At 36.7% G+C, this 26309-nt stretch overlaps 1 protein-coding gene across 1 annotated transcript in view; it reads right to left on the bottom strand.

Annotated features, from left to right (window-relative positions):
• Window positions 1-10938: 10938 nt before the first annotated feature.
• The window catches only part of PTPN13 (protein tyrosine phosphatase non-receptor type 13), a 239346-nt gene continuing 223975 nt past the window's right edge, over window positions 10939-26309 (bottom strand). Inside the window, exons 41-48 of the mRNA XM_044682397.1 lie at window positions 25889-25944; window positions 23424-23527; window positions 20644-20792; window positions 19294-19384; window positions 17299-17636; window positions 15301-15516; window positions 13532-13594; window positions 10939-11680 (exon numbers count right to left, since the gene is read on the bottom strand). Coding sequence (XP_044538332.1) covers window positions 11585-11680; window positions 13532-13594; window positions 15301-15516; window positions 17299-17636; window positions 19294-19384; window positions 20644-20792; window positions 23424-23527; window positions 25889-25944 — 1113 coding nt within the window. The 3' untranslated portion in view covers window positions 10939-11584. The remainder of the gene's footprint in view (window positions 11681-13531; window positions 13595-15300; window positions 15517-17298; window positions 17637-19293; window positions 19385-20643; window positions 20793-23423; window positions 23528-25888; window positions 25945-26309) is intronic.

The following is a 26309-nucleotide window of genomic DNA, read 5'->3' as shown; positions in this document are numbered from 1 at the left end:
ATTTTTGTTCATTTTTGTCAGTTTTAATTTCCAAGATATATCAAGAATTTATTCTATTTTCTTCATTTGAGTCATTAGAGGATATGAATGGATAGTTTGAAAGGAAAAATTCCAAGCTATCAGTAATCACAGGAAAAAAAATCCTTCATATATTGTTATTAGAGAAATTCAAATTAAGTCAATCTGAAGTTCTGTATCACACCTATCAGACTGGCTGAGAAGACAAAATATTGGAGGGGAGAAGGACATATTAAATACACTGTTGTGTGTGTGTGTGTGTGTGTGTGTGTGTGGGAAGCTGTAAATTGCTGTAGCCATTCTAAATAGCAATTTGGAATTATGAAGTAAATATAGTAAACTCAGAAAAACATCTGACCCAATGAAACCACTCTGATGTCTATATACCAGACATCAGAGATGAAGGGAAAGTAGAAATACATTTTTGCAGCTCTTTTTGTAATGGCAAAGAAATGGAAATAGGGTGGTTATCAATTGGAGATGTATACCATGTAAGTTATGGTATTAAACATAATGGAATACTACTATGCTAGAAGAAATGATGATGATTTCAGAGAACTCTGGGAAGACCTGTATGAACTGATGAGACTGAGATGAGCAGAATCAGAACAACTGACAATGACAATATTATAAGGAAAAAACAACTTTGAAAGATTTAAGAATAATCAATGCAATGATCATTCATAATTCCCACTGTTGACAATGGTAAGATAATCAGTTTTGAATATGGGCAATGTAGGAATTTGTTTTACTTGACTATATTTGTTACCAAGTTTCCTCTTACCCTCCTTTCTCTTCCCTTTCCCAACTGGAAAGAAATTGGGAATAGGGGTGGGGGAGAAAATGTATGCTTAGTAATTAAAAAAAAAGTAAAATTAAATAAGTTAAATAAAATAAATTAAATAAGTAAAATAAAAGATCTATGATGAGCTACTATCTTTTTATCCTAAGAGATTCATTGGTGTTGACTGATAATTTTCAGAAAAAATCCTTCTCTTGCTTTTCTACCAATGGATTCTTTTGAATGGTGTTCAATTTATATCCAAATCAGCTTTTGAGATCAGGTACGTGGAATATTGGAATTATGGTGATGATTCCTATTTATCCTTATGGTAAGATATCATAGGCTGAGAACTTAAGAGACATTAGAGGAAACCAACCTTTCCCATTCTTTATTTTTATTTTTATTTTATTTATTTTTTTTATTAATATTCATTTTTAATCTGTTTACATACTTTATGCCCNCCCCCCACCCATGGCCAACGCACATTTCCACTGGTTGTAACAAGTGTCCTTGTTCAGGGTCTATTTCCCATTCATGTCCGCCTCAGTCCATGCATTCAAGCAATTGTTTATCTTATATGTTTCCTCTCCTGCAGTCCTTCCTCTGAATGTGGGTAGCGTCTTTACCATAAATCCCTCAGAGCTGTCTTGTGTCATTGCAGTGCTGCTGGTGCAGGAACCCATTACATTCAATTTTACCACAGTATATCAGTCTCTGTGTACAATGTTCTTCTGGCTCTGCTTCTTTCGCTCTGCATCACTTCCTGGAGGTCTCTCCAGTTTGCATGGAATTCCTCCAGTTTATTATTCCTTTTAGCACAATAGTATTCCATCACCAGCATATACCACAATTTGTTCAGCCATTCCCCAATTGAAGGACATACCCTCATTTTCCAGTTTTTTGCCACTACAAAAAGCGCAGCTAAAAATATTTTTGTACAAGTCTGTTTATCTATGATCTCTTTGGGGTACAAACCCAACAATGGTATGGCTGGATCAAAGGGCAGGCATTCTTTTATAGCCCTTTGAGCATAGTTCCAAATTGCCAGCCAGAATGGTTGGATCAGTTCACAACTCCACCAGCAATGCGTTAATGTTCCAATTTTGCCACATCCCCTCCAACATTCATTACTCTCCCCTTCTTTCATTTTAGCCAATCTGCTAGGTGTGAGGTGATACCTCAGAGTTGTTTTGATTTGCATTTCTCTAATTATTAGAGATTTAGAACACTTTCTCATGTGCTTATTGATACTTTTGATTTCTTTACCTGAGAATTTCCTATTCATGTCTCTTGCCCATTTATCAATTGGGGAATGGCTTGATTTTTTATACAATTGCTTTAACTCCTTGTATATTTGAGTGATTAGACCTTTTTTTTTTTTTTTTTTTTTTTTTTTTTTTTTTTTTTTTTTTGTTTCCCTTCTGATTTTGACTACATTGTTTTTGTTTGTACAAAAGCTTTTTAGCTTAATATAATCAAAACCATTAAATTTACATTTTGTAATTTTCTCTAACTCTTGCTTGGTTTAAAAATCTTTCCTTTCCCAGAGATCTGACAGGTATACTATTCTGTGTTCACTTAACTTGTTTATAGTTTCCCTCTTTATATTTAAGTCATTCACCCATTCTGAATTGATCTTGGTGTAGGGTGTGAGATGTTGATCTAAACCTAATCTCTCCCATATTGTTTTCCAAATTTCCCAGCAGTTTTTGTCAAATAGTGGATTCATGTCCCAAAAGTTGGGCTCTTTGGGTTTATCATACACTGTCTTGCTGACATCATTAACCCCAAGTCTATTCCACAGATCCTCCCTTCTGTCTCTTAGGCAGTACCATATTGATTTAATGACTGCTGCTTTATAGTATAGTTTGATATCTGGTACTGCTAGGCCCCCTTCCTTTACATTTTTTTTCATTATTTCCTTTGATATTCTTGATCTTTTGTTATTCCAAATGAAATTTGTTATAGTTTTTCCTAATTCGGTAAAGAAGTTTTTTGGTAATTTGATAGGTATGGCGCTAAATAGGTAAATTAATTTGGGTAGGATGTTCATTTTTATTATGTTAGCTCGTCCTACCCATGAACAGTTAATGGCTTTCCAATTGTTGAGGTCCAGTTTTATTTGTTTGGAAAGTGTTTTGTAGTTTCCATTCTTTATTTTATGGAGGAGGAAAGGAAGTCAGGAGACTTGGTCAAGATCAGATTCTTGGTAAGTGGCAGAACTAAGGTCTCTAAGATGAGTATCAACATTCTTTCTACTGCACTGTGGAGCTATGTGATTTCTGAAATAAAACAAATACTTTGAATAATTATGAAACAGGAAGTTGTGGTTGAGTCAGAGTTTTGGCTTCAAGTAGTAGGGACCACCCTAGGAAGGTGTGTACTCAGCACTGGTGGGGAAGGGGGAAGGAATAGAAAAAGCATTTATTAAACACTTACCATGTAAGGAACTGTGCTAAGTACTTTACAAATATTATCTCATTTGATCCTCACAACAACCCTGGAAGGTAGGTGCTATTATTATTTGCATTTTACATTTGAATAAACTAAGGCAGATAGAGGTTGAGTGACTTGCCAGGGTTACATAGATTTGAATTCAAGTCTTCCTAACTCTACTACCAACTGGCTGTATAGGTGCTTAATAAATTAATAATAATAATGAATACAGTAAATGCTTAATAAATTCTTTTTTAGTGATTCATTCAAATCACAACAAATGTCTCAAGAAATGTCTTTTATATATAAGATGATGCTACTGAAATTAAGATAAATAACTTCTGGATTCTTTCACTATAGGACTCCTAAAATTTCCCCAAAGAATACCTCTAAATCACAAGGCAACCCATATTCAATAAATTCCAGGCACTCTCTGTTGCCACCAGGGTCAGATATAAAATGCTGTTTGGCATTCAAAACCTTTTACAATCTGAGCCCCTTTTACCTTTCCAGTCTTTTTATAACTTACTTCTTGATACATACTCTTCTTTCCAATGATCCCATGAACAAGACCCTCCAACTCTCCACAACAAAAAAAATTTTAGCTGACTCCCATGCCTGCTATGCTCTTCCTCCTCATCTCCTAATGACTTACCTAGCTTCAAGTGCCAATTAAAATCCCATCTTCTATAGGAAGCCTTTTTCAACCCTTCTTAATCCCAGTGTCTTCTCTCTCTTATTTATTTCCTATTTATCCTGTATGTAAATTGTTTGTACATATTCTCTTGCTTGTTGCCTTCCCTCATTAGACTTTGTGTATCTTGAGGGCGGGGATTGTCTTTTGAACTTAGCAGAGTGCCTAGAACATAGAAGGTGCTTAATAAATGTTTATTGACTGACTGAATGACTGACTCCCATCCACTGCTGTATCCACTGAACTGGCTAGATGTCCCTAGTGCTGGAGCCTTGGTGGATGGGCAGGTTTGGTAGACTAAGAGGAGATGATGGAAGTTGGGGAAGGGGAAGCGGAAGATATCTCGGAGGACAAGGAAATACTCTTAAGAGTATGAGAGAAAGGAATAGGTAGACAATGTTTAGTCACAAGATTTCTTTGGAAATCTGCTGGAATGCTTGAAGACAGTGCTTTTGTCACCATTAGATCAGGGTTCAATAACCAAGAGAGAAAAATTCAGCTCTGGAATGAATTGAGCAATAACTTATATGCATCTCCCTTCCTTTCTTTTTTAAAACTCTTACCTTTTGTCTTAGAATTGACACTAAGTATTGGTTCCAAGGTAGAAGAGCCATAAGGGCTAGGCAACTGGGGTTAAGTGACTTGCTTAAGGTCACATACACACAAGGTGTTTGAACTAGATTTAAATCCAGAACCTCTAGTTCAGATCTCTATCCATTGAGTCACTGAGAAGAAGGAATAATGAAATGCAGAAAGAGGTGATGTGTGGAAGAATGAGAAAAGCAGATTTGGCTTGGAAGGCAAGAGACAGAATGTGCAGAAGGAGATTTTGGAATTCTGTGGGAGTGTTCTGGAGCCGGGAGAAGAGGAGGTGGGAGAGAGGAGTGAGACAGTCACGGCTGTTGGAATGAGCTCTCTCTCCAGATTTCTAATCTCCTACTTTGGATCTGTTGTACCTGTGAAATCCCAACCAGCAATTCCTTCATCATAGACATCTTTTGATTCTGAGAAGACTGCAATAACCATCTTTACTACTCCAGTCTGCTAATTTATCTCTGTTAACCTCAACCTGAACTTTTGGTGACTTGACCATTCTTGTCACTAGACTCCTGATCCAGCTACTAGACCTGGTACATCATCAAAGACTATTTATGGATGGGCTCAGACTGGTAGTTAGATAGGAAGGTTGGGAAAGTAGACAGAGATGAAGTAAGTGTAGCCCCAACTCTGTTGGAGGCAGAAGAGGCCTTGGCAGGTTAGTGGGTTTGGGGATAGATAAAGACTAATTAGCCTAGGGAACCTCCTAGCCCTCCATTCCTTATCCTATCCTTTGTATCAACTTAAATAAACCTACTGTTGTTGTTAAGAAGAAGCTAGATTGCATTCATCAGAGTTCTAGACCTGAGGGTAGTCATCTTGTCCTTAGGCCAAAGAGAAATAGCTATAACAACCTACCACATTACAACCTTGTGTAAGGGTCAATTTACGATCTTACAGTCACCTAACTACCCTTTAGTATTATAATAACCTGGGAGGTTGATACTTAAAATATCAAAATATGAGACATTATATGAAATTGCTGAATCAGTTTTGGCTTTGCAGTTTACCTAAGGTCCATGGCTTCTGGCAAGTCAGACAAGAAGTAGTGCTCCTATAAAGATGATAAAAATGCCATAGTGGTTGTATGGAACAGCTAGTCCTGACTGAAGAACCCAAGAGTTCCTGACATCTCAAAATCTTAACTTGTATCAGATTGGATCTAATCTCAGGAGCTCAGTTCTTTCTTTCTTTTTAAAAAAAATCCTTACCTTTCATTTTAGAATCAATACTGAGTGCTGGTTAAAAGGCTGAAGAGTGGTAAGGGTAGGCAATGGGGGTTAAGTAACTTGCCCAGGGTCACATCATTAGGAAGTGTCTGAGGTCATATTTGAACCCAGGACCTCCCATCTCTAAGTCTGACTCTCAATCCACTGAGCCACTTAGCTGCCCCTAGAAGCTCAGTTCTAAAGGTTTATCATATCTCCTTGAGTTTTCTCCAAGGAAATATTCAATACTGTTTAAGTTTACCTTCTCTTTAGGTTTACCCAAATATGGATAAGAATTCCTAGCTCATATCCTTAATGCAATAAATACATACAGGGTAGCAGTTATTTCACCCTACAAAAATGTGAAAGACTTAAAGGATTCATAGGAAGCTGCTGGGAGGTCATATTTTATAACTGCTAAACAAGAAATAGTCATTTTCTCAAAACCTGACCTGTCTAGACCATTCATAGTAAATGCAGGGTTTAGCAAGATCCATATTCTTTGTTTCTCAAAGTCTCAGGTGCCCTTGACTCTTTCTCTACACCACATGGTAATCTTCTTTCCCAAGAAGCATGTTATTCAGGAAATCTCTCTTCTCTGACTACAAATTTAATTTTGAGGATCTTGCTGACTAGGAAACAGAAATCTCTCCATAGAGGATGGGATTCAGGAACACAAAAGTAGGCACACTGATGTATGCTTCTTCCATTCACTTGTAGTTAGAAATTCCTGAGCACCCCAACTATTGCCATTTCTTGGGTTAGGAAAAAAATTCTATAACCATTATCTTCTATCTTAGAATTAATGCTATGTATTGATCAAAAACCAAACCAACCAATCAAACCCAAGAAAAGAATTATATATAAGAGGTAGAGTTATTAGATGATTCCATAGAAAACAAGAAGTTCAACAACACTGCAGCTTTATGGATTAACAGTGGAAAACACTCATTCATTGTGCCCATTTAACATCTGGCAAAGGGAACAAAGAAACCTATCATCTTGTGCACTGGGATCCACTCAGCAAGAATTTTCTTCTTGAGGCAGTCTCCACTGGTACAAAACACTCCCGACTTCTATTGTAACAAGCAGTAGATCTCCCATAATGCTCTGTTGGGTGAACAGAGGAGGAGGCACATGAAGAAGGGTGATTGTACTCCATCTGGGATGGCTTCCTAGGATAGAGAACCCCAAAATAGCAGCAACTGCCCAGAACACATACTCCACCTTCCCTGAAGCCTATTGGTTCATCTCACCTAGAGAACAACAGGTGCCGTGGTGTAAGACTGCACTGGGCTGAAAGGAAAGGAGACTAGTATCCAACTAAGGCCAGTGCTATATCTCACTGATGTTACTTGGGGCAGAAATGAAGGCTGGTAAATTCTGAATTCCTTAATCAGGACAGCTTTGAAGACTAGCCCAAGAGGAGGTAAATCCACTATCAAAGGGGAAAGCATCAGAAAGTGAGCAACAGGACAATGTAAGAAAAAGTCTAAAACTACTAAATATCTTAGAAGGAAGAAAACTCAATTGAAAAACCTAGAGTGTAAACATAAAAATTAGCTGGGAGGCTATTCAAAAGGAAGATGACAGGGGGCAGCTGGGCAAGTCACTTGACCCCCATTGCCCACCCTTACCAATCTTCCACCTATGAGACAATACACCAAAGTACAAGGGTTAAAAAAAAAAAAAAAAAAAAAAAAGGAAGATGACTAATGCAACATACAAAAAATTCCAAACATCTCTGATTAAAAGTGGAAAGATAAAGGAAATTGAAGCAACAGCTAATGAAGCATAGTCTTATGGATTACCAAGAGAGCATAGAACCACAACAGAATTTATTAGAATATATGAGAGAAATAAGAAATTTATAAGAATTTGATAGGAACAATGGTAGAATTTATGGCTTGCATAGTTGAAATAATTAGCAAAATTGAAAACCAAATTCGTATTACTTAAATTAAAAGAATATCAAATAGGGACCTTAAATAAAAAAATTAAAAAGGGAAATCAAAGCAGTGCTAAAGGAAGTCTTAGTCCTTATGGATTTATAGATGGATGGTATCAAACTTTTAAAAAACTCTTATCTTCTGTCTTAGAATCAATACTCAACATTGGTTCCAAGGCAGAAGAGTAGTAAGGGGAAGGCAATGAGGGTTAAGTGACTTGCCCAAGGTCATACAAGGTCATACAGCGAGGAAGTGTCTGAGGTCAGATTGAACCCAGACCCTCCTATCTCTAGGTCTAGCTCTCAATCCACTGAGACACCTAGCTGCCCCCAAACTTTTAAAGAATTATTAAAACTAATATTAAAACTTTTAGGAGATAGCTCCAATTCAAATTACTTAGCCAAAAAATGATAAAGCAAAGAATTGTAGACCAATATCATGAATGAACATCAATTCAAAAATTTTAAATAAGAACAAGATTTAAATGTAATCTGGAGGGGGCAGCTGGGTAGCTCAGTGGATTAAGAGCCAGGCCTAGAGACAGGAGGTCCTAGGTTCAAATCTGGCCTCAGACACTTCCCAGCTGTGTGACCCTGGGCAAGTCACTTGACTCCCATTGCCTACCCTTGCCACTTTTCTGCCTTGAAGCTAATACACAGTATTGACTCCAAGATGAAAGGTAAGGTTTTAAAAAAAATAATCTGGAAACCTTTAATAACAACAACAAAAATACAACACAACATACATAATGTTAAATTGTGGTTTTCTGAGTTAATATGGCTCCTTAGGCAACCCTTTCTTTTTTGAGTTCATCACTATTTAAGTGATTTAAGACAATATTATGACAACTTGGATACCAGTGTAGCAATCCAGGTATACATTAATTATGATATTATTTTAAGAATGCTCAAAAACTGACTCTTGTATTGCTTATGATTGATTTCTGTAACCTTGAGTTAAATTGAACTTCAACCTTGCCAAAATTCCTAGCCCTACCTAAGACTGGTCAGTTATCTCAGTCTCCTTATTTTACTTACAATAATCAATTAACATCTGTATCAAACAACTGTAGATGCCTTAGACCATATTGAACTAATCTGGGTATTGTCTTAGAATCTGGCAGTTGGTATCTCCTGATGATTACCTCATAATGTTAATGTATCAGACCACTTGGCTCTCCCCTTCCCCCTATACTGTTGTAACCCCAATAAAAGTAGCTATATGGCAGTTGAGGATGAAGCTCTTGCCCACCAGAGCTGACTCACTGTCTGATTACCTTATGCCAGAACCTTCTATGTCTGTGTGTTTTTATTCTCACCTTATGTTCTCTCTGCATTAGTCCTTAACCCGTAATCCATTTTCACTCAGTCCTTGGTTCCCCTTTCTGAGTGTCCTACCCACTAGGAATCTTTGTGGAGCTGCTGAATGGCTTCAACCAGAGATGAAAGAATGGTTCAACATTAGGAAAACCATCAACATAATTAATTATATAAAAACAAAACCACTCCAAATCACATTCTTAATTGATATAGTAAAAACTTCTGATGAGGTATTTTTATACTAAAAAAAAGGTAAACAAAGAAAACTTACTCTTCATAAGTAAAGGTATCTTTTAAAAAATATCATAAAAGGTATCTTTCTAAAACCCAAAGCAAACAACATATATGATGGGGAAACACCGTAAGCTTTCCCCAAAAATAAGGAAGGCTATCCACTCTTTCCAAAATTTTTAGAAATGGCAGCAATAGTAATAAGACCAGAGAAATAAATTAAAAGTATAAAGATAGTTATAAAGAAGATAAAACTACCTCTATTTTTCTGATGACATGATGGTTACCTAAAAAAATTTCTATGTGATAATATTGAAATCCAAGAAGCAAGATTAGGAAGAGAAATTCCATTTGCATAACTACAAAGTTAATAAAATGTTTTTGAGTCACTGTATTAAAGCACATTCCAAACTGATAGAGATTCACTTACAAAGAGCTCTTGAAAGAAATAGAGCAGTGTAAATAGCTGGAGGAATATTCAGTTGCTCATGCCTGGGTCATTTATTCTATTGAGTCATGCCAATATAATAAAAATTGAAACTATCAAGGCTAATTTATAGTTTTAATGTTATGATAATCAAACTACCAAAGAGATACTTTACAAAACTCAATAAAATAATACCAAAATTTATTTGGAGGAACAAAAGACTTAGGAGGATTCTAATGAAAAAAGGAGAGAATGCAGAGGAAATTGCACTTTTAGAGCTCAAATTTTATTATAAAGTAGCAGTCAATATGGACACCTAGGTGGCTTGGGCAGCTAGATGGTACAGTGAAGACAGCACTAAGCCTGGAGGCAAGAAGAATCCAAATTCGGACACTTACTAGCTATGTGATCCTGGGCAAGTCAACTTAATGCTACTTGCCTCAGTTTCCTCATCTGTAAATTGAGTTGGAGAAGGGCATGGCAATCTGTTCCAATATTTTTTCCAAGAAAACCCCAAATAGAATAATGAAGAGTCAAGACACAATTGAAACAAACTGAACAACAAAATAAAAAAAAAAAAAGGAATAGATTTGGGAAAGACTAGATGAGACTTAGAAGTAATGGAAAAAGCAAGAAAGGGCCAGGATGATTCCTTTATAGGCTGGCGGAAAGGAATGGGAATCTGAGACAATATGTATAAAGTTGCTATGTTTGAGAAATGAATTCCTGCAGCCAACTTTGTGATAAACTTCTCTGAACTTAGGTAGGATAGGTTTTGGATGACATATGTGCAATTTTAAGACTAAGAATTTTGGGACACCCTGTATCCTTGAGCATCAAAACCATTTCTGCTTGACTGGACTTGCTAAAAGTCTATGTTCTGTTGGCATAACCTTGATAACCCATTTTCCTGTCACACAATGATGAGGCATCAGGAGACTGGCAGCAGAATTCAATTTTTTAAAAATGACATCTGCATAGTGCTTTTAAGGTTAAAAAATTCTTTTTTTTCACAACTGCAAGGAAGTAACCCAATTTCACATTTTCTGACATATTTTTCTTTCAGAATGAGCCTGACCCAGCTAGTCCTAGTTGGTGGTCTCCACTAGAAACACAGATGATAGTGACTGTGAACATATCCTTTGGTATGTGGGAATACTTTCTTCCTGGGACTTCAGTGATACTATAAAACTATGCTTTTGCCATTTCAAAGAAATGAGGATATATGGAAACATCACATTAACATGCAGACACAATTTTAGCTTATCGAGCCACCACTTTTAAAAGTTGTATCTTTATTTACAAAGTGATGATGCCTAGTCAATTACAGAGACATCCAAAAATTTCATTTTTCGTGTAAAGTATATAAATATGTACAGGAAATCTTATAAAGTAAACATTAGAAACTGTGATGCTTACAGTTAACATTTGCTACTTTTTCTATGTTAATAGTTATCTCTTAAACTTAAATACTGGTTTCAAGTATCCCTTATAAAATAGTCCTACTTTATTAAAATAATGAAAAAGAACTCTGCTATAAACAATATTGATGTTTTAAAAATAGACTAAGAAAACATCCCAGTAACAATATTCACCTTGATCAAATATTGCCTTCATTTACCCTATAGTCTTTAAGCAAAAAAGGCAGATTAATAACTGTAGTGATACGTTAGTGTTTTATAATACAGCATTTTGTTTTTCAATAATGATCATAGGTTAAAAAAGCTATACAGTTCAGCTTTATCAGATATTTGCTGTTATACAGGATATCCTCTCATTTCAGAGAGGAGGGTCTTTATAAAGTTATGGACTCAGCTTGCTCTTTCTGAAAGCCTTGTTAAGTGGCCAGGACAGAAGTCTTGAAAGAAGAGTCTGACATAGTTAAAAAAAACAGATGTTTGCACATAGAGACCTCTAAGGATCACTTTAGATGCTGCTGCCTATTTTTCTGTTCTTCTTCAGCTTGAAGACGCCTCAGTACACAAAGGACAACTTGATAGCAGAAAATATATTGATCCTGGGAAAGAGAAATATATTTAAAAAGGCAACATTTCATACCAGCTAAACAGCTGTTCAATTTTGGGTGCTTATCGTTAAAAAAACTTGGAAAGAACTGCATGAGATAATGAAGAGTAAAATGAATTGAATCAAGAGAATATTAGATACAGCTATAGATTTCATATTTGAAGAATAACTTGTGAATGTTCACCTCCAGAGAATGAAATGAGGAGTGGATACACAAAAGTCATAATCTATATATTTTGTCAGATAATGTCTTCTATTGTGTGGGGAGGACATAAGGTGGCTAAAAAAAAAAATCAAATCATTACCTGAATCCCATTTCCACAAGGAAACTAAGGATGAGGTATTCTAGTTTGGACTGATCTTACTGAAATGGCCCTGGGGAAGCCAATATAGTTGGTTAGACTGAAATTCACAGAGATTAATTTTTGTTCAGTTCTACTTTCTCTTAGTTTTATATTCCCACCTCTAGGCTTTGAAATTCATTTTTATATAGTCATAGACAACTAAGCACAATGTTATGAAGCAATCTAAATCCTGAAAGCATGAAGTCAAACCTACAGATTTTTAAATCTCAAATTCAAAAAAAATGAAGCAATACATTTTTAAATACTGTGGATAAAAACAGTTTAAAAATCAAACCACTTAGGAAATGTGTGCTGGCTATGGGGGGAGTGAAAGGGAAAGTAAAAACATGAATCATGTAACCAGAGAAAAATTTTCTAAAAAATTAAAAAAAAAAAAAAAAAAAAAAAAAAGAAATCAAACCACTTAAAAAGTTTTATTTCCTTGTTAGCATGTTACTTCACAGAGGCAGTGTGGTAGAATTGATTGTTGGAATGGAATCAGAAAGACTTGGGTTGGGTTCAAGAAAGGCATTTTCTACTATATAACTATGGGCATCCCAACCTCTTAATGCTGGCAATCTCTAATATAAAGTTGCAGATGTACATTGGTTGAAGTAGTTTTCACAGCAGAAAATCTTCATACAGGTGAAATTACATGTCCTGACCAAATAAAAAAGTTTTTTTCCCCCTCTTATAACCTATTAACATACCCCCAAAAAAGGAGGCGGAAGGTTAGCCACCAAGTGATGCTTTTTTTTTTTTAAACCACAGTAATGAAGACCATTTCTAAATGTGAAGGTGATGCTCTGTACCACTGATTGTTGAAGTACTGAAATATTAACTCAGACCTTCAGGCTTCCAAGCAGATTTCCCACCCCATCCCTCTCCCCTTTTTGGCAAAGTGACAATAGATTCGAAAATACACATTGATGTAATATTCTCCTAGTGTTAAGTGGCCTTTTGTTTATAAATGACACTATAACCAAGATTAGGTTTAAGAACATGGTTGGAAAATGGGTGATCAAATTACAATGCCATAGCATTAAGAGGCTGCATACCTGGGTTTGAGGTCTAGGCAGCATGGGTCACTGTGGTTTCTTTGCTATGAAAATTTCTTTGTGAAAGTCAGCTGAAAATTCATTTCAGTAGATTTAAGAAAACATGTGGAGTGGCAATAAACACGAAAGGCAAAGTCTGGTTAAAAGAAGCATATTTTCTTTTCCCTTTTTTAAGACCTCTGATACGTACACAGGCAATATGTGTGTAGAAATGTGTGTCTTTTTGGAGATTTCAGGCTACAAAGGGACTTTCTCAAAATATTCTGAGTTTAGAAAGTAGAAGCAAAATGATTATTTTCTCAAGAGTTTTAGAGCTAGGCTTTAAATATTTTAAAAACAAAACCCTTCCAAAAATGGAGAAACATGACTAATAGAAGCTCTTATCATTCTCACCTTAAAGAAAAATTCTCACCACTTAAAAAAAAAGTATCAAAGATATACCTCAGTCTGAATCATCCCATGTCTCTGCAGTCTCATTGTGCGCACCAGGTCAGAGATGTCAAACTGCAAAGTGAACAGAACGTACATTCTCTGGTAAATGCAAAGGACTACAAAGAACTCTTCCCTGTCCCCCTACCTCCCTTCCCTTTAAAAGCATTCTTCTAGATTCATATTGGTTATGAGATGGGTCGTACACCCCTTTGCTACATGGTTATTTCAATGCTGTGTTCTGAGAGGCAGCATCAGTTGTGTTGAAGGAGAAAACCAAAGACTTGGTTTCAAGATATGGTTGAAAATTTCCTTGCATTTGACTGCTTTTTACTAGCTGTGTGAGCATGGGCAAATCACAACCTTCCTGGCCTCCATGAAGTAAAATAAGGTGGTAAGTCTAGCTGATCTCTAAGGTCTTCCTTCCAAATACTTGATGACAGAGAACCCCACTGCTTTTCTTGTCCATTGCTATTCTGAGACACATCATAATAATCCCTGCTTATTTATTTAATATTTTGAGGGGGAGCCCACATCAGTATGGCATAGTAGATAGAGAATCAGTCTTGAACTCAGGAAGATTGGGGTATAAGTCACTGAACCTCACCACAATGCTTAAGATAATCCGATAACATTAAGGTTGAGAGAAAGTGATAACATGCATTGGTAGCAGGAGTTTCCTTACCTGAGAATTCCCTCTATAAGTACCGGTCCAGTGTCTATCCCAACTAAGTCTATTAAAGGTTGCTGCAAAATGCAGACTTCTTTGTTACTATTCTCCTCTTCCTCCTGTCCCCCCTTCCCCAGAATTCTCAAGAGGTAGTTGAGTTGAGGTGTAAAGCATTGGGTTCAAGTCCTATTTACCTCCTCTGAGGTTTGATTCCCTCAACTGTAAAATGGGGATAATAAAATGGGTACAACTTATCTTATGGGGTTATTGTGACGTTAGTATATTATAAAATGCAAAGCAATTTGTCAATGACTGGCATCTAAGTTGTACCTGTCCTTCCCAGAGGACCTTAAAGATTACCTGGTCCAAACCCATCATTTTAGAGATGAGGAAATTGAGGCCAGTGAAGTTAAATAATTTGTTCAAGGTCACACAGTTAGTAAGCAAGTTTTCAGGAACTAGGGGATGGGTTCCCCTCCTCCCCCATTTTGAAGATTCTTTAACTAGAATTCTTTTTTTTTTTTGAAACCTGATATTAAGAAACAATGAAAACATTTTTCACTTCTGGTTTCAGAATCACAATACCAACCTTTTCCAGAGATGACAGATTCATGGAATTTTTACAAATGGAATTTATTATCTCCTTTTCGCTTGAATCTTTTGAGTTCCTGATGCTTACACTTATGATGTACAAAGCTATAGCCAGAATGAATGCAACATTATATACATACTTATCCATATTGAAGGATGTAGAATACATATTTTATATGTATAAATTGTATAGTGATGCCAACTATTAAAGCATTCAAAGTTTTCAAACCATTATCTAAACTCAAGTAACAGAATACATATTTTTTAAACCTTTACCTTCCATCTTGGAATCACTACAGTGTATTGGTTCCAAGGCAGAAGAGCAGTAGGGCTAGGCAATGGGGTTTCAGTGACTTGCCCAGGGTCCCCCATCCAGGAAGTATCTGAAACCAGACTTGAACCCAGGACCTCCCATCTCTAAACCTAGCTCTCAGTCCACTGGAGTCACATAGCTGCCCCTAGGGAACAGAATATTGATTCTAATTAAGTGCTTGGATCAAAATAGTGCCTGCATACTCACTTCAAGATCCTGATTAATTAGTCCTAGAACCACGTCTATACAAATAAGTGTCCCTGAACGTCCAATCCCTGCACTGCAGTGAATGATGATCGGCCCAGATTTATGAACATGTCTCATGTATGAGATAAACATGAGTAAGTCATCTGGTTGAGAAGGTGTATCATGGTCTGGCCAGGCAGTGAAATTCAAATGAGAAATACATCTTACTTCTCTAGTCTGAAAGATTATGAGAAAAAAAGAAAATAAATGAAAAAAGGTTAATTTTATGCAAATAATTTATATACTCTATCCCTCCCCCGACTAAAAAACTCTAGTGACTTTCTATTAATAAAAACTCTAAATTCCTTTGTTAGCTAAAACTCTTCCCAACCTGCCTCCTCCTAACTTTCCAGTCTTCTTACACATTATTCCTCTCTCTGTGCATCAGGGTCCACTCAGATGTGTGCACCAGATGCAGTCATCCATCTCTTGACTGTGTGTGATTTGGTCCTGGCTGTTCTCTTCTCTGGAATATTCTTTGGCTCTCCTGATATCTCCTCACTTCTGGAAGCCTTCCTCTACCAAATGACTCATTTCACTAGGTGTTTCATTGGGCTCTCCCACAGAAACCACAGGCACTATTATTATATCTTGGTGAAGAAAGGGCAGCTTGAAGTCAACAGCTAGAACTATTCTTCTAAAAGGTACTTCTCCCTTAGTGTGCTCTTAGGAGGAGCTATGAGGAATCCATGGGGAAGATGGATTACAAAGAGGAAGTTAGAAAGAGTCTGGGAGAAGCTGGTGATTTACAAGTGCCTCTGGAGAAAGCACGAAAGGGAGAAAGAATGAAAACTGACATTCCTGGAGATACTAAATTGAATTTAAATCTTGAAGATCTGAAAGAGATTCTATCAGTATCTTGAGTGGACTGTATCTTTGGAAAGTAAAGTCAACTGCTGTTAGACTAAAAATTTGAAGTGACTCTGGATGTGATCTTTTTCAAAGCTTAAATATTGTGAATGATGGTCTACGTGTCCTTTCTTTTATTACTAATTTTGTTGTTGTATGTAGGAAAACCTCTCTCTCTTGATATGTGTGTACATATGCATATATATGCATTATGCACACAGGCATGTATGTATATGACTTTATTTACATTTATGTTTTACTTGTCTTAAATACTTGTTTTTGAGACAGAGAGGAGCAAGAGAGGGAGAAAAAATATAACTTAATGGGTGCAAAATTAATAATTTACTATCACTGTTCTCATTTACCCAGTTTATGGCCAGAGGCTTTTTAAAAAATCAAAATTTTTTTTAATTTTTAAGAAAATCTGCCTTCTCTCCTTCCCACTTTCCAAAGAAAGAGCAAAAAACCCAAAATAACCTCTTACAAACATATACGTTCACACACATTAAAAAAAAACCTCTTTACCTTCTTTCTTAGAATCAATACTGTATATTGTTTCTAAGACAGAAGAGTGGTAAGGGCTAGGTAATGGGGTTAAGTGACTTGCCCAGAGTCACACAGCTCTACCAGATGACTAACAAAATTCAGTCAGTTGAATAACATTTGGTTCTGTAGCTTTTTGATGTTACCAACTAAATAAGGTAAATGAAAAGAGATCTACTTTCTACAGTTATAATGGCAACTTTCTGTAGGTGTGATATTAAAGATCTTTAGTGTAGAGAATTCTCTATGTTTAAAGGTTTTGTTATAAAAATTGACAGTTTCTAATATTCAGCTTTGGGGTCAATCATAAATTGATTGTGCCAGGTAAGAACTGACAGATGACTATAACTTAAATTTTATTTGTAATGCAGAGGAATCCATCCAAAACTATCAGAAGAAACTCCAAAAGGCTAGCATCTGTTCCATAGAAAAGAAGGTGGGCAGAAGAGCTAAGACGTAATCGAGGCTGATGTAAGGCAGGCATGGAAAAAGACAAGGCATATGGCGTCCCTGTTTTTCTGACAAAAGGGACAGCCTGCAGGGTTCAGAATGACTTCATTCACTTACCTGAATATCCTGGAGCTCCACTGCTCTGACAATAAAGCCTTTTAGCTGCTGCACTCTCACCAGGGCAAGCCGAAACCTGTCATTTACCATTATGGTTTTGCCCAGGATATCTGGCCAGTACCGCTGGCATTTAATCTTCTCGCCTTCTACTTCCTGGGTCATCATGGCTATCACTGTAGCATTTTGCTCCCAAATCATCTGCCAAAAGTCCGCAACAGTTGTAGGGAGAGGTCCTTGGCAGGCGATGTAAACAAATTCTTTGTTCCCCACTGGCATCTTAATGAAGCTGGCATTGATGTAACCTCCTTCATCTCCAAGAGGGACTCTGGTGGCATCATCTGTGATTCCCCACCCCCCCAAAAAAAGGGATCATCTTGACATGTCTCTTTTCAAACGATTATCTTTCAAACAACTTGGATAAGGGGTATATTAAAACTTCCATTTCAGCACATGTATGCTTAACATAGGAGCACGAGAAATTCCTTTTGTGCAATTTTTGTAATGGTATATAGGTATCTAGTGTATTGATGCAATTAATATGAATTTAAATATAACTAAAAAGAGTAAATACACTTATAGCTGTTGAATAAATAGCCAGGGAGATAAAGAACTTACAGTTATTAAAATTATTGTTATTATTTCCTTGCCTTTTAAGTAATAAGTGAAAAAGCTAAGAAGCTTTCTGCTCTGGAACAAAATAACAGATACTTTAAATACATCTATAAATGACTAATTATCAAGGTTACAGATAGGGTTAACCTTTCTGTTTTCTTTGTTAGGTTATATACTATGAATCATGAACCCAAAACAAGTATTAACTAAACTTGCTCTTGGCATTTTCCCATCTGGATTACCTACAGAGCAACAACAACAACAAAAAAATAACAAAACTGGAGACTTCGTCATGTTGGCACCATTTATTTGTTAAGCAGAGTTCTATTATCTTGGAGCCCCACCCTAACATTTATACTTTCAAAGACTCAAAGCCTTTTCTACACTATGTTGTTTTGTCTGATACTTCAAATATCAACTTAAAAAAAAAAGGAGACACCATTTGTAGTAGCTTTGGGGATATTTTTATCTTTAGTAACATTTTTTTCCAATGGAATGATTCCTTATAGTTTCCTTAACTTTGGTTCATGCTTTTTCATCTTAACAAATTTATTCAAACTCATTCGTTGGCTTGTGACCTGCCTTTCCTGCTCATGAGCCATTTCTAGGTCATCACACTTTCCTGAAACATCTTTCTTCTCTAATTTCCAAGGCATAAGTGCTCACCCAGAATATTTCACAATCCAGCAGATTCAGGCTGGCACCAATAACCATTCCTCCCTAGCCCCCAGCACTTGTGCATAATGATGAAAAGAAACAGTTGTTTCTATTAGTCACTTTCACATGTTTAGGTAAACAAATAATCCCATTTTGTTATTTGAGCATTATTGTAGAGGAAGACAAGAATTGAGAATAACTCCTTTTAGGATGCTGAAAATTTTAAGGCCGAACCACTACTGTAACTCTCCAAAGAGCCTATTTAAATTATTTGATATTCTACAGAGAAATATGGCTAATTCTTGAAATATAGTATGGGTATAAGGAAGAAATTGTTGGTGGTTGTGAAGTACAAACCTCGGAAATTTGCCCATTCAGAAACCAATCCAAAGAAGAAGTTAAAAAAATTAAAAATAGATTCTCTGACACTCAAATATTATACTAATAAAAATTTAGGAAATATTGATGAAATGTATGCTAGTTGAGCCCCATCCAATCAGTTTTAAAATCACATAGATCTAGTCATAGGGATTCACCTCTGAATGCTCAAGCCTCCCCCCCACCCCAGTTCCTTATAAGAAGGGGGTGAGGGAGAGAGCTCTAGAGAGAGAAAAGGGAGAAAGAAGAAGAGGATGAAAACTGGTGAGAAACTTAAACATTTTAAGTTGTTGTTATGTTTTCTCCTTAAAATAATTCTGAACTTGGAACTAAGTAATTAGAACTTACAGGGAAGTATATTTTTATATCTGTTCTTCCTTCTGTTTTCCTTAGTTTGTCCAATTAAGCACTGATCCAAGGGTTTTAATTCCTGAAGATTCTGGAAACACAAATAAAAATGATGCCAAAATTTCTGAGATAATGAAAAGGCTACAAACATGAGCCTGAATGCTATAAAAGTAGAAATCAGAGAAGAATTTATAAAATGCCAAGTGTTTTGGGGCAATCAAAGTCAAATGGACGTAACAGCACAACCCTGATTAGGTAAATTGGTGCAATTGAGTTGCTACAAATGTTTTCTCCTTAACATACTGTAGATAGAGAAGTCCCCTTAGGAATAATTATAAATCCTACAATAACCAAATTTGACCAGAAATTTTAAGACTTGTATAAATTATTGAACTCTTCCTCAAGATGATTAAATATGCATTTTCAAAGTGGGGAGGACACCTATTTAAAGAACTTTGATTCAAAATAATGAGATGCACTAAAATCACAAAACAATAAATTCACTGCTCCATCCTTTCATGTGGTAGCTAGCTTCTGCTTCTGTTGAGCAAGTATGCAAGCTGATAGGAAGAAGGGACACATTATGTCTCTTCACCATCAAAAGGCTTCATCATTTGCTCGTCTCCCTTGTCAACTGGTTTTTCTTCTATTGTCCAAATGGTATAGTTCTTGGCACTAATCATTCCATTAAGAAATGTGAAATGATTGATGCCAGTAACAATATGACTTAGACATTAGTAGAAAAGTCAATTGATAAAAGTGTGATAAAAAAAGACCACAGGGAAATGTGTATGTGTGTGTTTGTCTGTCTGTCTGGTGATGGGCTTACGGGGTTCAAGGGAATGGTATGATGACTGATGTAGATTCTGTCTTGTGCCAAGACTTTGTTTTTGACATTTTTTGAAGTTCCTTCTTTCTTTCCTCATGGTTCAAAAATGATTAAGCCATTATCTTGAAGAAATTCATTATGTTTTTTTTTGTTTTAATTTTAAACCCTTAACTTCTGTATATTGGCTCCTAGGTGGAAGAGTGGTAAGGGCGGGCAATGGGGGTCAAGTGACTTGCCAATGGTCACACAGCTGGGAAGTGTCTGAGGCCGGATTCGAACCTAGGACCTCCCGTCTCTAGGCCTGGCTCCCAATCCACTGAGCTACCCAGCTGCCCCATTCATTATGTTTTAAGGTAATAGAAGTCTAACTTTGAATCAGTTTTACAGGAATTTATTTAGAAAAAATCATGTGCTTCAAAACTCACTAAAGGCACTATAGGACAAAGATATTTTAGTATTTGGAATTTAAATAAGACTAAACATCATGATTACATTCATATGAAACAGCATAAAGAACTCACCTCCAGCTCCTTAGAAGGAATCCCTTGGTCTAGAAGGCCACGCAACATTCGGATCACACATTTCAACTTGTTACCAGTATAAATTCCTGAAGGAAGGACCCTGACGACAGGGAGGGCAGAGAGCTCTTTGTTTGTTAAAAAGAGATGATCTACAAAGAAAGAGGAAGGGGATCCATATGTACAGACGGATTTATAGTAGCTCTGTTTGTGGGGTTAAAGGACTGGAACCTGGAAACAGCTGGAGGAAAGCTGAATAAGTGATAGTAAATGAATGTGGAGGAATACTATTGTGCTATAAGAAATGCAGGATGGTTTCAGAAAAACCTGGGAAGACTTGTATGAACTGAAGCAGAATGAAGTGAGCAGAATAGTAAAGACTCAGGAACTCCAATCAATGTGATGATCCACCACAATTCCAGGGGACTCATGCTATACCTGGCTACCTATCTCTTAATGAGGAGGTGAAGACATAATTTTGGTAAACATGTCAAGTGTGGGAATTTGTTTTGCTTTGCTGTATATGACTGTAGCAGGGGCTTTGTTTTTCTTGCTTTCTCAATGGGAAGGAAGGTAGAGTGGGGGAGAGACAGTAGCTCATCATTTTAAAAAAATTATAAAAACAGATGATCTAGGAGGCTAAATTTTTTTTTAAAATAGTGATTAAATTTTTTTTTTGGCAGAGCTATAAGACTAATGAATTGGATATGGTAATCCTTAATTCAAACATTTATAAATCACCTTAAAAAGATCACAGTCTAAAGGGGAAGATGATATACAAACAAGTAGGTATAAATAAGATAGAGACAGGACAAAGTGGGAGTAGGATCAGAGGGAAAGCACTAAGATTAAGGAGGACTGTGAAAGCAGAACTTTGGCTGGGACTTGAAGGAAGTCAGGGAAACTAGAAGGCAGAGTGAAGAAAGAGAGAATTCAGGCCAGTAAAAAGATTCAAAGTTAAGAGATGGAGTATTGTGTGTGAGGAAAAGCTAGATCAGTGAGTCTGTACTTCTGAGTATAGGTGAGGAGGGAAATATAATTTAACAGATAGGGAAGATAGAAGAGAGTCAGTCTACAAAGAGCTTTAAAAGTCCAAATAAGAGACTTTATATTTAATGTTGGTGAGGGGATAACATGATCAGATCTGTGTCTAAGGAATGTCAGTTTCATAGCTGAGTGGAACAAGGATGGAGTGGGGAGAGAGTTGAGGTAGGCAGACCCACCGGCAGCTATGGCAATAGTCTAGGTATGAGGAGATGAGGGCCTGCACCAGGGTGGTAGCAATATAAGAAGAGAAGGGAGCATATGCAGAAGACTGTACAAAAGTAAAATCAACAGGCCTTGGCACCAGATTGGTTATAGGAGAGAGGAAGGAGTTCAAGATGACTCGGGTTTGTAGGCTGAGTGACTGGGAGGAGGGTAACAAGAGTCTAGAGTAATAGGGAAATTCAGAAGAGGGAAGAGTTGGGGGGTAGGGAAGAAAACAAGGTCCCTTTTGTACATTTTTTCACTTTCCTGAAAATCTCTTTTTATTAATAGCAAACTGGGAACTTATAAATATACTAAGGAGTAGATTGATTCTAAACATTTTGCTTATTGATTGACTGATGTCTTTTAATGCAAATCAAATCATCCAAGCATCTGCTCAAATCTTATATATTTTTACACCATAGCTACTGGCTGTCACAAGCTCTCTTCCCCAATCCATCTTTGCTGGCATTAACTAAAAATGTCTATTTGTCTTAGCCTTTTTGTACATGTTGAGTTTAAAATGATAATGGGTCATAGATTTGGAGTTGTTCAATAGGGCAGATGGAGAGAGGAGACTGGAAGTCAGGACAGAGATTAAGGCTGGACAAATAGATTTGAGAATTATCTGCAAAGAGAAAACAATTGAATCCATGGAAGCTGATGGAAGCTAAACCCTTTGAGAAGGCCATCCAAAGCCATCCAAAGTCATCAAGCAAAATGCTATAGGAAGAGAAGAGAGCCTGGGACAGAGCATAGAGGACACCCACCAGGAGCAGATGAGACCTGAGCAAACTGAGAGGGAATAGACTGTCAAGGAAGAAAAGAATTAACAGAAAACAATGCCATAAAAATCTAGAGAGAAGGGGGAAGAAGGGAGATTGAGAGTGTCAAAGACTACAGAGGTTAAGAATGATGAGGACTGAAAAGAGACCATTAAACTGGCAAATTAAGAAATCACTGGTAACTTTGGAGAAAAGTACTTTCAGTTGAGTGATAAAGTCAAGACAGACTGAAGAGGATTAAGAAGAAAGTGAAAGGAAAGGAAGTAGAGGCACTGACTTTGGATGGCCTTCTCAAAGGGATTAGCCACAAAAGGGAGGAGTATTAGGATGATAATAGTGAGCAAGGATGGATGGGATGGTTTTTGAGGATGGGGGTCATATAGGAACACTTTCAGGAAGCAGAGCAGTGCTCTATAGCCAGGGAGAGACTGAAAATAAGTGAGACAGTGGGAATAACAGTGGGGGCAATCTACTGGAGAAGACAAGATGGCAGGGCTAGGACATGGGCTAAGTAAGAGAAGGGTCATCTCTCAGGGTGAAGGAGATAGTGATAGAAGGCACATGGGTAAGGTGAGATAGGAAAGACAGGATAAGAGGGAAGTTTCAACTGATGGCTAACATGCACTCACACTTCCATCCATTCATATATATATGTACACACACAAACACACACACACAGACAGGAAAAGATCCTGGCTACATGTTTGTACAATTTAAGTTTAGTGCCCCCAACTATTAACCACATCTTGCCTTTAGAAGGATCTTCTTGGTTTACTGTTTCATTTGACAACTTGTTACTTTCCCAAATTATTTCATCTTCATCATCTTTCTTCCCTTCAAGCTTTTGAGTTAAGCTGTAAAAATCAAAGAAATTTGTGACATTTAATTTCACTTAAAAAAAACCCATTTAAATACAGTGTACTTTTTTTTTTAACTTTCTGGTAATTTTGTAGGAAGTTATAAACCAGTGAAACTAATGTAAACTTCTTCAAATGGATCCCTGTGCAATGAGGATAAAATTACATCAAATGTGCCACCACTTAATTTCCTCTCTGGAAATTCTTGCACATGGAAAGATCCCTGTCCAGAGTGAGAAGGTGCATCAGTTTTTAGGCTTTCTTTTTCAGATAAGGCCACAACAAGTACAATCTCAAAGGCAAACTCTTTCTATACGCTCTTGGACCCTGGTCCACTCTCTGCTCAATGTAACCAAGTACTATTCAAAGCTTACAGGGGGCAGGAAGGATGAAAGAATCAAAGAATTGGTGAGTTGGAATAGGCAGTGGACATCTAGTTCAATACATACACCAAAGGAATTACCACTGACTAGTGACTATCCACTTGAAAGCCTCCAAGGATGTGACATGCACCCTCTCTAATGGCATCCCATTCCATCGTTAAACAGCTGTCTAAGTGAACTGGTGTCAGAGGAAGCTAGGTAGCCCAGTGGATTGAGAGAAAGGAGGTCTTGGGTTTAAATATGGCCTCAGACACTTCCTAGCTGTGTGACCCTGGGTAAGTTACTTAGCTCACAGAGGCTCACTCTTACTTCTCTTCTGCCTTGGATCCAGTACACAGTATTGATTCTAAGATGGAAGGCAATGGTTTAAAAAAGTATAAACTGACCTCTTGACAATTTCCACCCATTGCTTCAGGTTCTGCCCTCTGGGATTAGACAGAATAAGTCTAATCCTTCCTCCATATGATAATACATCAAATAATTGAACATATCTCTTATGTCTTCTGAAGTCTTCTCTTTTTTAAGCCACACATATCCAGTTCCTTCAATTCTCATGACACAGATTCATGGTCCTTCGCCAATCCTAAATGCTTGTCCTCTCAACATTCCTCAGACTCTCAACATCTTTTTAAAACTGTGGTGCCCATAAATGAACACAATATTCCAGAAGAGGTTTGACAAAGACTGAGCATAGTGGGACTACCACCTTCTTGTTACTGGAAACTATGGCTCTCTTAATGTGGCTTAGGATTATATCAGCCCTTTTGGCAGTCTACTAAAATCTTCAGGTTTTTTCTGAACAATGATCATCATGTCTCCTCCATTTGTATTTGTGAAATTAATAGCTTGTACTCTAAGACTTTCGTTTGGATTTATAGCTATTGAATTTCATCCTATTTGATTAAGTCTAATGCTCTAACCTGTCAAGCTCTTTTAGGACTTTTTCATCCAGTGTGTTCTCTATCCTTTATGTTTTGTGTCACTTGAAAATAAGATGAATGAGTATACCATCTATGCATTTATACAAGTCAAAGGTGAATGTTAAGATATATATACATAAGTGCCGAAACCAACGAATAAAGTTTACCAGTCCAGGGGCAAGCCAAAATCTTGGGAAATGCTCTAATTCTCTAAAGACTTCCTACATGTTGACACAGAACTATAACAATTCTTCTTGGAACCTAGATACACACCTCTTGCTAGCCTCTCCATTAAAAAAGTATGGACACTTTAATGTTAGTTTTTCAATTAGGAAAGCATTCTAGAAAGGATATTTTAAATGACATAAGTAAATGTCAAAAAAAGCATTAAGTGCGTAAGAAATGCATAATATCTATAGCAATTGGCCTGATATAATTACTTTCATGTGATAATCAGTAGGTGGGACATTATTTTTCTCAATCTCATGTCTTTATATGATAATGTGACCCTGCGGTTATCACTTAAAAGATTAATTATTTCTCTTGAAGAATAGCAGTTTGCAATTGGGACAAGCTGATAATCTTGTCAGGAATATATTGGTTGTGTGGTTTTAAAATCTATGTTTAAAAGATTTTAAAAATCTTTTAACCTTTTTTAAACACAGTGAAAATATTGCGAAAATATATTTATATGATATATTTCCACATCATCAGGGTGAAACCCTAGGAAGAAATTTTCCCAGCCAGACATTTGTTTCTCTGGAAATAGTATAACGAAATCTTCTTCTTCCCCCAGCTGCCATTTTGTATTAACTGAAATTCAAACACAATTATTCTGATGACAATCAGAAAATATTCAATCAAATTCTAACAACTTGGAGTTACAAAAATATCTTTTAAAAAAAATCAGTCAAGATCAGAATTGATTTTCTAAAAGGAAAAAGAACATCATTTTAAACTGATATTTAAGCAGAAAAAAACAACTGATTTTGAACAGAGAATCAGAGTGTTTTCATTGAAGATACAGTTTAGAACTGGTAATGTGGGATACTTACCTTTCATTTAATACTTTGTCTTCACAAAGGTCTTTGGAGGCATCTGCCTTTGTGGACTAATAAGAAGGAAATAGAAGGATTGAGTAATTGTAATATCAAAAGGTCAGCCAGACTTAAATTCTCTTTCAACCTAATTCATGTTCTTTCCATTACTGATAGATCCTAATTCAAAGATCAGGAAACTCCCTGGTGAGTCCCACCTGTCCTCATACCTTTCCATTGTCCCCAGCCTTGGTCAAGCATGGATCTACATTTCTCATGTAGAAAAGACCTCCAAGGTATCTTCTAGCTTAACTTTGCAATAGAGAAGAAGGAACTGAGAAAGGGAAAAGGAACCTGAAAACCTTAAAATACTTAAAAAGAAAATGTATACCCCTGAATGGATTCTAACTTCAATCCCCTATGATTAGGGATTGGAGCT

This window comes from Gracilinanus agilis, chromosome 6 (genome assembly GCF_016433145.1).
Source record: "Gracilinanus agilis isolate LMUSP501 chromosome 6, AgileGrace, whole genome shotgun sequence".
Taxonomy (NCBI): Eukaryota; Metazoa; Chordata; class Mammalia; order Didelphimorphia; family Didelphidae; genus Gracilinanus; species Gracilinanus agilis.
This window is presented reverse-complemented; position numbering and strand designations above follow the sequence as displayed.